A 12859-nucleotide genomic window follows, 5' to 3' on the forward strand; every position below is an offset into this window, starting at 1 on the left:
TCCAGAGACAGAGAGGTTGGTTACGTCTTTATACAAACACGACCCTTGCCAACCAACAATAAGACTGGCATTGAAGATCGAAGACAGGGCGTCAATAGCCACAGCTAACCAATAACGCCATTCAACCCCAGAATCAGACAAAATGCCAATCGACAAATGGTAGATCCGAGACCTTGGTTGCTATCTGGTCGTCCCAAAGAAAGTGGGTAGGAGTATGAAGACCCTAGCCTCACCGGCAGCGAGAGCCGGCGCTAAATCGGATCAGTCATGGCCGCGGCTCCGACAGAGTCAGCGGGACCCGGAGCTATCTCTTGGGGGTTTGAGGGCAGCACCAGCGTAGTACTAATTTCTAGCCGATGCGTCTTGAACCATAGATTGAATTTGAAAAGTCTCTGATGTTCATGTTTTATTACATGTGTTGTTTATCCTACCAACATCTTCTTTCGCCGTGTGGTCAACATCAACAATGGGCTCTTTACCATCTACACGACCGAATTTCCTTGTTATCGTCGCAGATGATCTTGGCTTCAGTGACTGCGGCTGCTATGGCTCGGAGATCCAAACGCCAAACATTGATCGTCTTGCGTCCGAAGTTGGAGGAATTCGCTTCACAGAATTCCATGTCGCTGCAGCGTGTAGTCCTACGCGATCTATGCTCATGACGGGCACGGATCATCATATCGCTGGGCTAGGTCAACTCCAAGAGATTACCAGGAGCTCACCTGCTCATAAAGGCAAGCCTGGCCACGAAGGCTATCTCAATGAGAGGGTTGTCGCACTTCCTGAACTGTTGAGAGATGGCGGATATTTCACCTGCATGAGTGGCAAGTGGCATCTGGGGCTCAAGCCGGAGCATCATCCGAACAGGAGGGGTTTCAAGAAGAGCTTGGCTCTACTCCCTGGATGTGCGAACCACTACGGTAAGTGAATTATCATGTGTAGTTCTAGTGCACCTCTGACGTATAAAGCGTATGAGCCTGAGTATCAAGACCCTAAGTCTGAGCCGGGCAAGTTCTTCGAGACAGCTGTCCGAGCACTGCACGCTGAGGACGGAAGGTTCCTTGCCGAAAGTGACCTTGGTCCTGACTGGTACTCCTCTGACGGCTATGCCGACAAGCTTCTGAATTACCTCTCGGACCGAACAGAGGAAGAGCGCCAACAGCCTTTCTTCGCGTATCTCCCATTCTCAGCACCGCACTGGCCACTCCAAGCTCCAAAAGAGACATGCGACAAGTATCGTGGTTTCTATGATGAAGGGCCTGAGGCTCTGCGACAGAAACGTCTACAGAGGCTCAAAGAGCTTGGTCTGATTGATGAGTCGGCCGTGCCTCATCCGGTGACCACTGTTCCCGGTGAACCTGCTGAGTGGGACCAGCTGGATGACGAAACCAGAACTGCTAGTGCACGCGCTATGGAAGTCTACGCTGGCATGGTTGATCGTATGGATTGGAACATTGGCCGAGTGATTCAGCATCTCAAGGACAAGAATGAGTATGACAACACAGTCATCCTGTTCATGAGTGATAATGGAGCTGAGGGAGCGAGCTATGAAGCTTTTCCTCTCGTCGGCACGACCATCATGGACCATGTGCATAAGTACTACGACAACAGTTTAGAGAATATTGGTCGCGGGAACTCTTTCGTCTGGTATGGCTCGAGATGGGCTCAGGCGGCTACAGCACCTTCGAGGCTGTATAAGATGTTTTCAACAGAGGGTGGATGTCGAGTACCCCTCGTTGTCAAACCTACGGCGGAAGCCGCATCAAAGGCAAAGGACAGTGTCGTCACAGATGCTTTTTGCACAGTCATGGATATCGTTCCCACCATTTTGGAATACGCTGGTCTGGGCCATCCTGACACCTACGCCGGAAGACCAGTCATGCCTCTCCGCGGCAAAAGTTGGAAATCCTTCCTCGACCAACTGGATAAAATGTCGCGATCCTCACCAATCCACGACAAGGACTATGTCGCAGGTTTTGAAGTCGCAGGTTCAGGCGCTCTCCGTCGCGGAGACTGGAAGATCACCTACGTCCCAAAGCCAAAGGGCCCTCAAAGATGGGAGTTATTCAACATCAAGAGAGATCCTGGAGAGACGAATGACTTGGCTGAAGCTGAACCTGAGTTAATGATGGAGATGCTGAAGCTATGGGAGGAGTATAAAAATGAGGTCGGCGTGGTGGGATTGACGGGTGAATTCCCGGGCATGACTGGTAAGCAGGGGGCTCAGCAGGATACCATCCAGGATGAGATGGAGGACCCGTATTCCTGGATCAAGTATATAAAGAGACCGGAGATTACACCAAAGGAGTTGATAGGCATTGTTCCAGTTTAAATAACATTCAAGCACTGTAGTTAACGCGGGTGGTTTGAAGTCATGGTTAAGTCCACCATAGACACAAATGACTTTCATTAGGCACCAAAGTCCATCTCATGCTGCTCAAATACCCAATCCGGTAGAGAGAATAAGTCCCAGGTTATTTCGTTGGACATATCCCCAGCAGCCTGGGTCCAATCTCCCACGGAAGTGACTTCATTGCCAGGCACTGCCGAAGAACCCGGCGGTTGAGCTAGTTGCTGATTCCAAGGTCTCAAAACATTCGCATCCTGAGTGAGGTTTCGAGACGAGCTAGCAAATGATCCAGTCGCACTCTCACGTCTGTCCTGGTTCTGGTTGACGTCGTCGTATGCGCGGCGAAAAGGTGCGAGGTCGGAAAGGTACAGAGCTTCGGGAGGGCCACTGACTTCTCCTGCATCATCTCCGGTGCGCCTATACGTATGGTTTGATTGGTGACTGGTGATACTAGGCTTGGGTGGTATACGTACGAAGGAGGCGTGACACGACTATCGTCTACCATGTCGTTGAATCCAAATCGGTCAAGAAGACGTGTCAGTGCCCGACACTGGAAACGTCAGCATGAATGCTTCTACATGAATAGGGGGGTTTTTACTGCTCGTTTTGGTAGACTTCCGCGAGTCTGCTCACTTAGCACCTTCATATTGAACATGACGTCTTCCTTAAGCCCCATCCGCGTATCATGCTCATTGCCACTCAGTGAGGCAGCGTACACGATCATGATCTTGGTCGCTTCATAAGTTGCCGCATAGGTTGTAGACTCAGAAAACAGAAAGCTCAAATGCTGTGCCATCATTCTAAGTATCCTGCTAACCTGGGCAGCATGATGACGACAGACATCTTGACAGTGCGAGATAAATGCTTGGGGAGCTCCGCGGAATGCTGCTGCGAGTGGAAAAGCGAAGCCAGGGATGGATATCCGCGTTAGGTCGCAGACGAGAATGTGGTAGGAGAGATGAAGATAGAAGAGTGATTCCAGAGTGTTCAGTTCTTTGTGAACATATATGCTGAACTCTGTCAATTGCAGCTGTGACGAGATACCGTTGTTCCAGGCTTCTAGAGCATCAAGGGTCTGCATGAATGGAGACTGGATATTGGATATATCCACAACGTCTGGATTGGTGCGAATAAGGCTGGAAGAATTAGCTAAAGGTCTTATTAAAACAGTGAGGGGCATACCGTAAGACCCCGGTCCTCATGCTCATCAAGTAGATCAGATTAGAGCGCAGGTTATATCTCTGCAGTTCCTCACCCGAAGGGAACGAGTCAGAGTTCCGAGGCAGAAATAATGGCGCCTCGGTATCCGAGGCTTGAGAAAGAAAGGACTGGTCCGAACTCGGAAGAGGGATCTGAGGTGCTCCGTCCCTCCACCTCAAGTTCTCATTGACACCACTACCGACGATGCTGTCTAGGATGAAGCATGACCATAGAACCCTTCTTCGAGCTTCGATTAGGATATTATCCTCCGAGACTTCCCCATTATTGCTCAGCGGAGTCGGGCGATCGAGAGCGAGTAGTCGAGCGGCACTATGGCAACACCCACAGAGCATAAAGGCTAAAGCGTCTTGACCGGTGTGCAGGGCGAACTCACATAGTAGTACGAGAGTCTGTGTGTGATTAGCCTCTTTTCTAGGTACTCGATGTTGCATAAACTTGCCATGGCTGTCATTAGTGTTGGTTTGCCTATTTCTCTCATAACGAGAGCTTGTGACTCTTCCGCCCAAATCTTTCCAGGGACATTGGAGGTATCAGGCTGGGTATCAAGATTTGAGCTGCCTTCAAGCTCTCTAATACTACTACGGGTCAGTATGTCATACTCGTGTTATACATCAGGGTGCATGGAACAAACCGTAGTCCATGGGCGCCCATCGCGTAAAGGATTGCCTCGCCATAGTCTTCCAATAAAGACCCCTTATCAAGTGAATGGTTGAACGAAGGCTTGTGGAGAAAGTCAAGGCACCGAAGAGTAGCCACTCGATTGAAATAAATCCCTGTTAATGTTTTAAGAGTCTGTAAATCCCATGGAAGAGGCCTGCTCTGTAGTCTAAACTTTGTCAGTACCGAAACTACTCTGAGCGATCACAATCATTACCGGGCACTGGGTTCCAGTGGAGACATTGAAGATCGGGGATCGAAAGCCGTACCGGGGGAGATGTCAGCTACATCAGGTCTCGGCTCATCACTCCGAGGACTCTCTTCTGATACATTTGATCGACTGGTAGCGCTGGGTCTCTGTCGCTGAGGGTAGCGACAAGCGAGACTCCTCTGAAGACATCTCGAGCAGGCTGGCCGAGCCTTGTCACAACGACCCTTGGCTCTTCGGCAAGCCTCGCACGAGCCAACACGCCGTTTCTCAACACCAGAGGCACGATAGACAGTCTCAAGCGTAGCGCCCTCAAGCCTGCTCTTCGTTCCTGCGGCTACGTTGTACCCGGGGCAATCAACGCCTAGGGTCTCGCAGTTCTGACAACTCGGGATAGACCTATCGCATTTCACCTAGAAAGTTAGTAGCCAATCATAAGGGCGACGAATAATGGAAACAAACCTTGCGGGAGCGACAGACGAGACAAGAAACCCCTGACTTTGATTAGCCCATTATTCCTCTGATGATCTTTGCATTACGATGTAAGGGAATGGTTCTTAGGACCGGCTCTCGCTTCCGAAGCTTGCCTCAGTGTCTCAAGAGCCTTAGATACGTACCTTCAGCCGAAGATGCCTGAGCCATAGCCGATGTTCAAACACAAGCAACACAGCTGAAAGAAAGCGCTCAGCAAACGACAAGGTCATTTGAGACAGAACATAAGAAAGATCGGAAGGAAGTATTCAACTTAAGATTCTTGTTGTTGAGGTACATCTTGAAAATGACCTAATCGAGGAGGGGCTAGGCTAGCCACAAACCCCGCATCATCTACTGACTAACACTTGTTGATCTCCAAGCGAGAGTCCAAAGACAGGGAACGGCTCCGAATACCGCCGCTAAGTTATGCATGCTATGTATGTTGCGATCTACATGACCTGGGAGAGAACGGTTCAACATTCTCCAGGTTATTAGGTTCGTAGTCAAGTTAACAATGCATCATCTTAGTGGAAGCTTCGATCCAGAGAAGTGATTGTAGGGGAAGACACAGCATCCCTCACCAGTTGCTGGGTAATCATGTTGTTATTGTGATTAAAGCACTGATGGGAATTAGATGAACCGTCTTACCATTAGTAGGAATATCTACGATGGTAGTAAGACAAAGATTAGAGACCCAGAATTATACAAATAAGTGGATCTTTCGACATGTCTAGTAGATCTTGCGTGCTTTAGGTGGCACATAACGCGATATGTCTGTCTTAGTCAAAAAGAAAACTCCGTTCATACTTTAATGCCAAGTGAATATTCTTCCTATCTCCCTTGGCATTGGGTACCCGTGTCTCATATAATAAAACTCATCCTTGAACCATTCACATATATGCTCAACACCAATGCGATGAATCTAAACCTTTGACAACAAGATCCAAGACGGCGTCACACGCTTCAAGGCGGCAATGCGCATCATACATCACCTCACTAGCAAAGTTTCTCAGCATTCCCTGCCTATTACACTGTTTCACAAATTCCTTCGGCGCCCACCAAGGAGACTGCAATAACAACACAACTGTACGCTTTTTTCCTCAGGTTGGCTATTCCTTCGGCGACTACTTTCTTTGTGACCACTTCCATGAGCACGCAGATGTTCTCTGCTTTCCTAATTCCAAACTCATCCTACTAAGAAATCAAACTGCATATTTCTCTAGCTCTCTGGCGATTCCCCACTGATTGCCTTTTGTGAATGCTGCGTTTATGAAGGCTTCGTCCTCGAACATTTTGGCGTTGTGTTTATTATAGACGGCAAAAACAGCCAGATCAAAAAGAAACTCCTAGGAGATGAGAAGTCGAAGCTCTATACCTTTCCCATGGGGTTCGTGGGCCTCAAGATGCGACTCGCGCTAGACAAGATTGCCCCATTTCGCGATTTAGGTCGTGTGTTCTTCCATGGAGCTCACCCAAACGGCAAGTTCATCTTCTTTTCGACAATCTCTACACCAGAATTGAATGGAAGTAAAGGGAAGGAAAAAGAGTACTTCGAGGCGCAGCTAAACATGAGCTGGATTGCTGGGGAGGCTACTCAAGATATTCTGAAATTTCCACCCGCTGAAAAGTTGAAGGACATCGAGGAAGCTGCCACAGAAGGAACTGGATTCTTCAAGGAGCTTCTGGATGGCTTTGAAAACATTCATGATGATACTGAAGTGTTGGACATAGTGCTGCAGGACTGGATGACCGAAAGCTGGCGGCCGTCAGGATCGGTGAGTATTCTCGGGGATGCAGTACATCCCATGACCATGTGTAAGTATATGGATTCAAACGAATGGGCTACTGCTAACTCGACCATACCGTGGCGAAGCTGCCAACCATGGCATGTTTGACGCCTACATGCTTGGCTGCCAGCTGCGCAAGGTGAACGCCGGGGAGAAGTCTATGGCGCAGACTATCCAGGACTTCGAGAAAGAAATGACCGCCCGAGCAGAGGAGGGGGTAAGTCTTAGTCGAAGGGCGTGTTTTGAGGTCCATGATCTGGATGCAATCACGGAGTCGAGTGCGCTGTTTCAGTAACCGCAGATTGCTCGTATGGAAGCTGCTTTGTCCCAAGACATTTCTGTTCCATCTTAGCAAAAGAACAAATGACTCTGTTACTGCTTGAATATCTCCACTTGGAATAACAAATTGATTTCAATCTCAACATCTGGTAGTCCAAGAATTTAAATCAACGTGATACTTTTAGAGGTCCTATCTCTCTCGCTTCAAGCATCACATGTAGTGCACCCAACGAGGTGAGTTCCAAGTGCCGATGGCTAGTACCAACATGTTCATCTGGCCAGACTCAGTATCAGTCAGCGGAACCGAATTAACTTCAGCTCATGTGCCACTGACTCCTGCTCCCTTGCCTTACGGGCCCCAGGTACGCCACACCAGTAAATAGCGTACTTTGAAAGTGCGGAGTACCACAGTCTAAACTGACAACGTATGCCCATGCTTATTTGGTGCTTAATTCCAGTACAATTCTGTACCAGCAGATGGAGTGAGAGTATTGGCACTAGATACGCATCCTCAAGGTCCGGACCATTATCACTGTATATGTGGTGCAGATCCGACTTGCGTCGGCTATCACGCGAGAGCCCCATAGCCGCTTCTTTTATGATATATTCCCGGTAACTCATGATCCCCATGTATCAGCCTTGTCATAAGTACTTAAACTAGGCGATTTATCCTCTAATGATCATTTGTGGCACCCTAGGAACTCAACCTCTAGTATAACCATCAGCTCGATCATTTCATCACTGCAAGCCAGTACTACAAGTGAGAAACATGGCAGCCAATCTCGAAGAGCATCATCTACCCAACAGACTCGATGGATAAAAGCATAAATCATCGAAGATGCCCAAGGACATAGACACCGAGCTGGGCGTGGAAAGAAAAAAGCATGCTGTATCTATCCCTGGTACCAGTGAGCCAGTGAAATCTTTCTGGCAAAAGCTCGTCAGCCTCGGTGTCGAACTCCGAGGGTTGGAACCTATACCACTGGAGCTGAGAATTACGTCAATATTCTCACACTATTCTCAAAAACGTCCATGGGGCTTCTTCCGTAAGTACTGCCTAAAACCTCAGAATATGCAATATCTAGCTGACATGACCGCCTTGGGCTTACAGGATTGGTATCGGGGCCGCCACGACGCTTGGGTACGGGCTGTCACTAGCGTAGGCAGCTCCAATGATTATCTGCCTACAGCTGATTCTTCTCATACCGTCTTGCTACACCCTTACCCTCGCACCGCTCCTCGATATGAGACAGTGGTGTCAGTTACGTTACGTCTATGGGTAAGTCGTGGATTGACAGCCTTTCTGTTGCTTCCTTGCATGCTAACGAACCCTTGTAGGAAGTACTTTAACCAGGTTATCTCATTCGTCGGCCTGTTGGGCACTGCCATCTTTGGGATAGTCGCCTCTGTCACAGGAGGTCAGACACTCGCCTCGGTCAATCCAGGCACACTCTCCATCGAAGGAGGCATCGCCATTATTCTTCTCGTCGCCTTCTTCATCGGTTTTATGGGCTACAAAGTCCTACACGGGTTTGCACGATATGCTTGGATCCCCGCGGCATTCGGCGTCGTCATTCTCATCGGCTGCGCTGGCGACCGGCTTCATCAGCAAGCACCGTCGTGTGCAACGGGCGCAAGACCCTGGCTTAGTCTCATCTCTTTGACGGCAGATATTTCATTTACTTGGGGAGGTATTATCGGTGACTACGCTTGTTACATGCCGAAGAAGGCGCCTCGCTTCCGTCTTGCCTTTTACTTCTTTCCGGATTTGGTGTCATATTCTCACTGCTTATGATACTTGGTGCTGCCTTGGGAGGCGCTGCCCTCATGATACCGACCTGGGCCACAGTCCTTGAGCGAGGCGGAACTGGTGCCGTTGTTGGTGAGATCCTGATCTCACGACTAGGTGGATTTGGGAGATTCGTTTTGACTATCCTCGCCCTCACAGTGGTCATCACTTCAGCAAGAGATATATATAGTATCTCCCTGGCCGCGCAAGCTGTGGTTCCATATCTCGAAAGGGTTCACAGGGCCATCTTGGCACTAATCACAACGGGTGTGCTCATCGGCGTGGCAATCCCCGCTTCAAAGTCATTCATATCATCACTCTCGGCACTGGTCTCGATCCTATCCTACACATCTGGAACCACGGTAACCACCTTTCTTATTGAGTGGCCATGGTTCCGAAGAGCAAACCCCGATAGCATGGACCCTGCCGTCTGGGATGATGGCAAAGCTCTCCCATCAGGAATTCCAGCCATTGTTATCTATATCCCTCTGCGAACTTTGGAGATCAAATATCGTGGCCGACTTTGACAAATTTATGGCAGATATGTAGACAGGCATAGATATGTATTAAATTAGTCATTGCAGAGAACAAATAGTTCTGAGATAAGCTGATGCTGGAAGATTATCTTCCTGGGCTTCAAATCCTGTACCCTAAAACCATGGTTCGGCCGCGTTTCAGCAGCATTCATGATATTAAATGTGTTTCGGTCGATTTACGCTTTCCGTGATGAAAGCTGTCGATGTATATTAGTGCCCTGACTATTCTTTGATCGATCTATAGCATAGGCAAAGACCGTTTCTCAATAGATATTGTAAATTCTTTTTCGGCATGACGGTCCTCATAGACCCTTCGTGATAAGCTTCCTCTCACAACGAGCTGCTTACCCTACGTGGAAGTCCACATGAAACAGCGGGGAGAGAGTCAACTCTCTCCTGTAAAAATTCTTTCTTGGCACGCACTGTTAGTGCGGTGCTAGGAGCGGGATTTTCTGCAGGCCACGCGACCACACAAAAACTGCGGGGACGCTATCGGCTCCCTAACAGCAGTTTTCAGAGAAGGAATTTTGGAGAGTTCGCCTTCTCTGACAACACCTTTGTCGGATCTAATGGCGGCACCTCAGAACCAGAACGCCTTAGATATCGGAGGGCGATGCCCCGGGCATTCGTAGCGACATCCTTCCGATCAACGACGCCGATTGCGATGGGTTTTTCTCCTTTAAAGGCAAGCCGCACCGTCGGCCTCTGATCCCTTCCCGAGGTTTTTCCCTGCCGCCGCGACAGTCGACTACGAGCTACAACTTGGTTACTGGAGATTGTGGACTGCGTCAGCAGATGTAGTGATGCGCGAGAGAATTCTGGTCGGTGGAAAAAGTTCGACAATAGATTGCCCTCGAACCCGCTGACGGGTGACGGGCTTGAGAAATACAGCACCTTTTGTGCCATTGGTATGCTGGATGGTGAAGGAAGCGGGGTATCCTGTACCTAGCTAGCTCAGCACGTCTTTTGCTCCAGTAGGAGATTTGGCTTCGTTACAGCCACCCAGACGAAAAATACACATACATACATACATACATACATAGCGGGGAGAGAGTGGGCTGTTCCCGACCAAGCTAAATCTGCACTAGTAATATGAGAAGGTTTGTGGGTAATCTCCGTCTAGGCTGAAAATATCTAGCGTGTCTCTTTTTGCCTTTGTCTGATTCGGTCTTTACTCTTTTGGTTGTGGGGTCCAAAATCCACGGTACCCCTGTAAATCTATTGACTGCCATCTTAGCGAGACTGACAACCCCTTCCTTCCATTCCCTGACCGGTCCCCACGGCTAAAGACGCCAAAGTGCAGATTTAACCAGCTTGGCCAATAAGTCGGTCACGTCTCGAATCCATGCTTGTTGTATTGCAACGCCATCTTGCGTTTAACAGTACCCTTCAAGGTCCGCTTCATATCTTGGCCCATGCCGAGCCTCTTCACAATGAACCAACCCAAAGCATGTAGTACTTGCGGTAGCGTGTTCTCTTCCAAAAGTCATCTTGCTAGACACGAAAGGTCTCGTAAGTCATGGTATCCAGCTACAAGCTATCCACAAGCTCACGCTATGCAGATATGCCGGATCAGTATACTCCGTGCTTCTTTTGTGGACGCCTGTTTTCAAGAGCGTGAGTTTCAATACCCGCCTGTACCATGTACCATAAGCTCAACCAATAGTGACTCGGCACGGCGGCACGCGAAACAATGTGACCAAAGTGCTGGTCGGCCTATACCCACAGATGTCAAACGTGGTAGGGGTCCTAAGGCATGCGATCGATGTGCGTTGTCCAAGTTGGCATACGACACTGATGAGCCATGCGAGACCTGTCTAAGCCGTGGAAGGAGATGTTCTTACGATTGGGTAGAGGGGGTCCTAGATGCCCGCTCTAAGCCTACCAACCCAATCTCTTCCGCACCCCAGGTCGAGTCCTGGGACCCCCGGGAAGATTCTGCAAGTACTCAAGACTCAGATGATGCAACCCGATCAAATGTCACGAAAAATGAAAAGACTCTGTTTCTCCTTCGCTACACGTCTCCCGATAACAAGAACATTCTCGATTTTCGGAATGCCCTAGAAACATCATCTGCCCTCCCCGATGAGGCTGGAAGTCCGCCATGTGACCTCTAAGAAGATGTTGGCCAATTACTGTCTCATGAGGATATCGACATGTGGAATCTCCCACTGATTTGGAATAACTTGATGCCTTCCGGCATGATACTCGATCCCTTGGAAGAAGGAGATTTGGGAGCACCGACTTTTGGTGACCTTAATCGAACTTCGCTTGAACGGTGACTACCTGAACTGTTGGATCTCATTCCTCTCCCTGATGCTTGCGATGTCTCCTCTGCTAGCCGTAGCTCCCGAATAAATGCTCGCTTTATCTTTGAGAAGCTGCTCAGTGCTCAACATAAGCAACGTATATCAAGCCCTCGAAGCCTTCTTTTGGAGAATGTATCCATATCACGTCATGATTCACCGCCCAACCTTCACTGCCGAAAAGATATCATCTCGACTACTATTTGCTATGATCGTATCCGACTCTATTTATAACAATGCTGAAGGTTTTTCCGACATAACACCCGAGGGGTTCGACAATTTAGAATCTATCGTTTTTGAGCATAAGCAATTGTGAGCTAATGATCAATGGGGATCACGATTGTGACTCGAAGGCCTGCGATATGTACATCGAGCTTTTGAATGCAGCTGTTATTGTCATATATCTCCAACTAGGAATGACCGACAAAAGAAAACGCTGTCGAATGCGAATGCTTCGGATCCATATGCTTGTCAATGCTGGCCGAACTCTATCACTGTTTACGACTCGCAAACTGGCTACGCAAGAAACGTCCTGTAGTACTTTTGCAGAACGGTGGTATGATTGGATCAAGACAGAGAGAAGGATACGGTAAGTCTATACAGAGTGCGCTTATGATACCCCCTAACTCTTTGCTTGCAGAACAGCATTTGCAATATTCCTAATCGACAGTGAACTTGCCATATTCTTTCGAACTCTGAACCAATCTCTCAAGTCATGGAAGTGTTACTGGGATAAGAAGCTCTCGCTTGAGAAACTCTGCAACGCTGAAGATCTTTCTGAATCGAGACTTGGAGAAAGCTTGCACTGGCTAGCACGACTATTAGTGCATATCAACCCAGAGACTCGTCAACATGAGGACCCAGATCTAGGCTCTCTGGACTGGCTCCATCGCCTGATCCAGGACCACCGAAAAAAAGACATTCCTTAGATTTATCATATCATTAGCTATTAAAAACAACTGTTAGATCCATAAGTACCACAGAGTTGCAGTCAACAAGGTTTACATCGATGCCTTTTTGGGATTTTCTGAAGTCATGTTGGTTTCAGTATATGACATATATTTCTTCCTTGCCATGCCCGTGAATAGGTTCCAAAAAGATAGAATTACGGTGCTGATAACCCATGGAACCACATAGGACCTTCTCTGTCGTAGATTTATTAGGATTTGGTTACATATACTGGCTCACGAGAACTAAGTATCCGTACTGTGTTTGTTTACTTGAGGATATCATGCAAGCGGTTGACTGATGA

At 48.5% G+C, this 12859-nt stretch overlaps 7 protein-coding genes across 8 annotated transcripts; 6 read left to right on the forward strand and 1 right to left on the reverse strand.

Moving 5' to 3' along the window:
* Positions 1-466: 466 nt before the first annotated feature.
* FOXG_10122 (arylsulfatase) lies at positions 467-2332 on the forward strand (the record flags this gene model as incomplete). Its single annotated transcript, XM_018389362.1, has 2 exons — positions 467-920; positions 969-2332. 2 exons carry the CDS (start codon positions 467-469, stop codon positions 2330-2332), a joined length of 1818 nt encoding a protein of 605 aa, XP_018247616.1.
* Positions 2266-5157, reverse strand: FOXG_10123 (uncharacterized protein; the record flags this gene model as incomplete). 2 transcript variants are annotated; one of them, XM_018389363.1, is made up of 9 exons in its annotated part: positions 2266-2767; positions 2824-2900; positions 2949-3486; positions 3533-3960; positions 4011-4146; positions 4203-4397; positions 4446-4849; positions 4899-4930; positions 5054-5157. In XM_018389363.1, 9 exons carry the CDS (start codon positions 5076-5078, stop codon positions 2410-2412), a joined length of 2193 nt encoding a protein of 730 aa, XP_018247617.1. In that variant the 3' UTR covers positions 2266-2409. The 2 variants fall into 2 exon arrangements, with proteins under 2 accessions (XP_018247617.1, XP_018247618.1); XM_018389364.1 differs by having other exon boundaries at positions 2288-2900; positions 5054-5078.
* A 1135-nt stretch (positions 5158-6292) lies between these two features.
* Positions 6293-6992, forward strand: FOXG_10124 (uncharacterized protein; the record flags this gene model as incomplete). The annotated part of the gene is made up of 2 exons (XM_018389365.1): positions 6293-6725; positions 6784-6992. The coding sequence occupies 2 exons, from the start codon at positions 6293-6295 to the stop codon at positions 6990-6992; spliced, it is 642 nt and encodes a 213-aa protein (XP_018247619.1).
* An 822-nt stretch (positions 6993-7814) lies between these two features.
* FOXG_10125 (uncharacterized protein) lies at positions 7815-8771 on the forward strand (the record flags this gene model as incomplete). Its single annotated transcript, XM_018389366.1, has 4 exons — positions 7815-8022; positions 8062-8117; positions 8167-8255; positions 8315-8771. 4 exons carry the CDS (start codon positions 7815-7817, stop codon positions 8769-8771), a joined length of 810 nt encoding a protein of 269 aa, XP_018247620.1.
* Positions 8772-8803: 32 nt separating this feature from the next.
* Positions 8804-9292, forward strand: FOXG_20231 (uncharacterized protein; the record flags this gene model as incomplete). Its single annotated transcript, XM_018400492.1, has 1 exon — positions 8804-9292. The coding sequence occupies one exon, from the start codon at positions 8804-8806 to the stop codon at positions 9290-9292; it is 489 nt and encodes a 162-aa protein (XP_018247621.1).
* A 1442-nt stretch (positions 9293-10734) lies between these two features.
* Positions 10735-11565, forward strand: FOXG_20232 (uncharacterized protein; the record flags this gene model as incomplete). The annotated part of the gene is made up of 3 exons (XM_018400493.1): positions 10735-10813; positions 10864-10918; positions 10968-11565. The coding sequence occupies 3 exons, from the start codon at positions 10735-10737 to the stop codon at positions 11416-11418; spliced, it is 585 nt and encodes a 194-aa protein (XP_018247622.1). The 3' UTR covers positions 11419-11565.
* A 506-nt stretch (positions 11566-12071) lies between these two features.
* FOXG_20233 (uncharacterized protein) lies at positions 12072-12536 on the forward strand (the record flags this gene model as incomplete). The annotated part of the gene is made up of 2 exons (XM_018400494.1): positions 12072-12196; positions 12248-12536. The coding sequence occupies 2 exons, from the start codon at positions 12072-12074 to the stop codon at positions 12534-12536; spliced, it is 414 nt and encodes a 137-aa protein (XP_018247623.1).
* Positions 12537-12859: the final 323 nt, after the last annotated feature.

Source organism: Fusarium oxysporum, chromosome 11 (genome assembly GCF_000149955.1).
Source record: "Fusarium oxysporum f. sp. lycopersici 4287 chromosome 11, whole genome shotgun sequence".
Taxonomy (NCBI): Eukaryota; Fungi; Ascomycota; class Sordariomycetes; order Hypocreales; family Nectriaceae; genus Fusarium; species Fusarium oxysporum.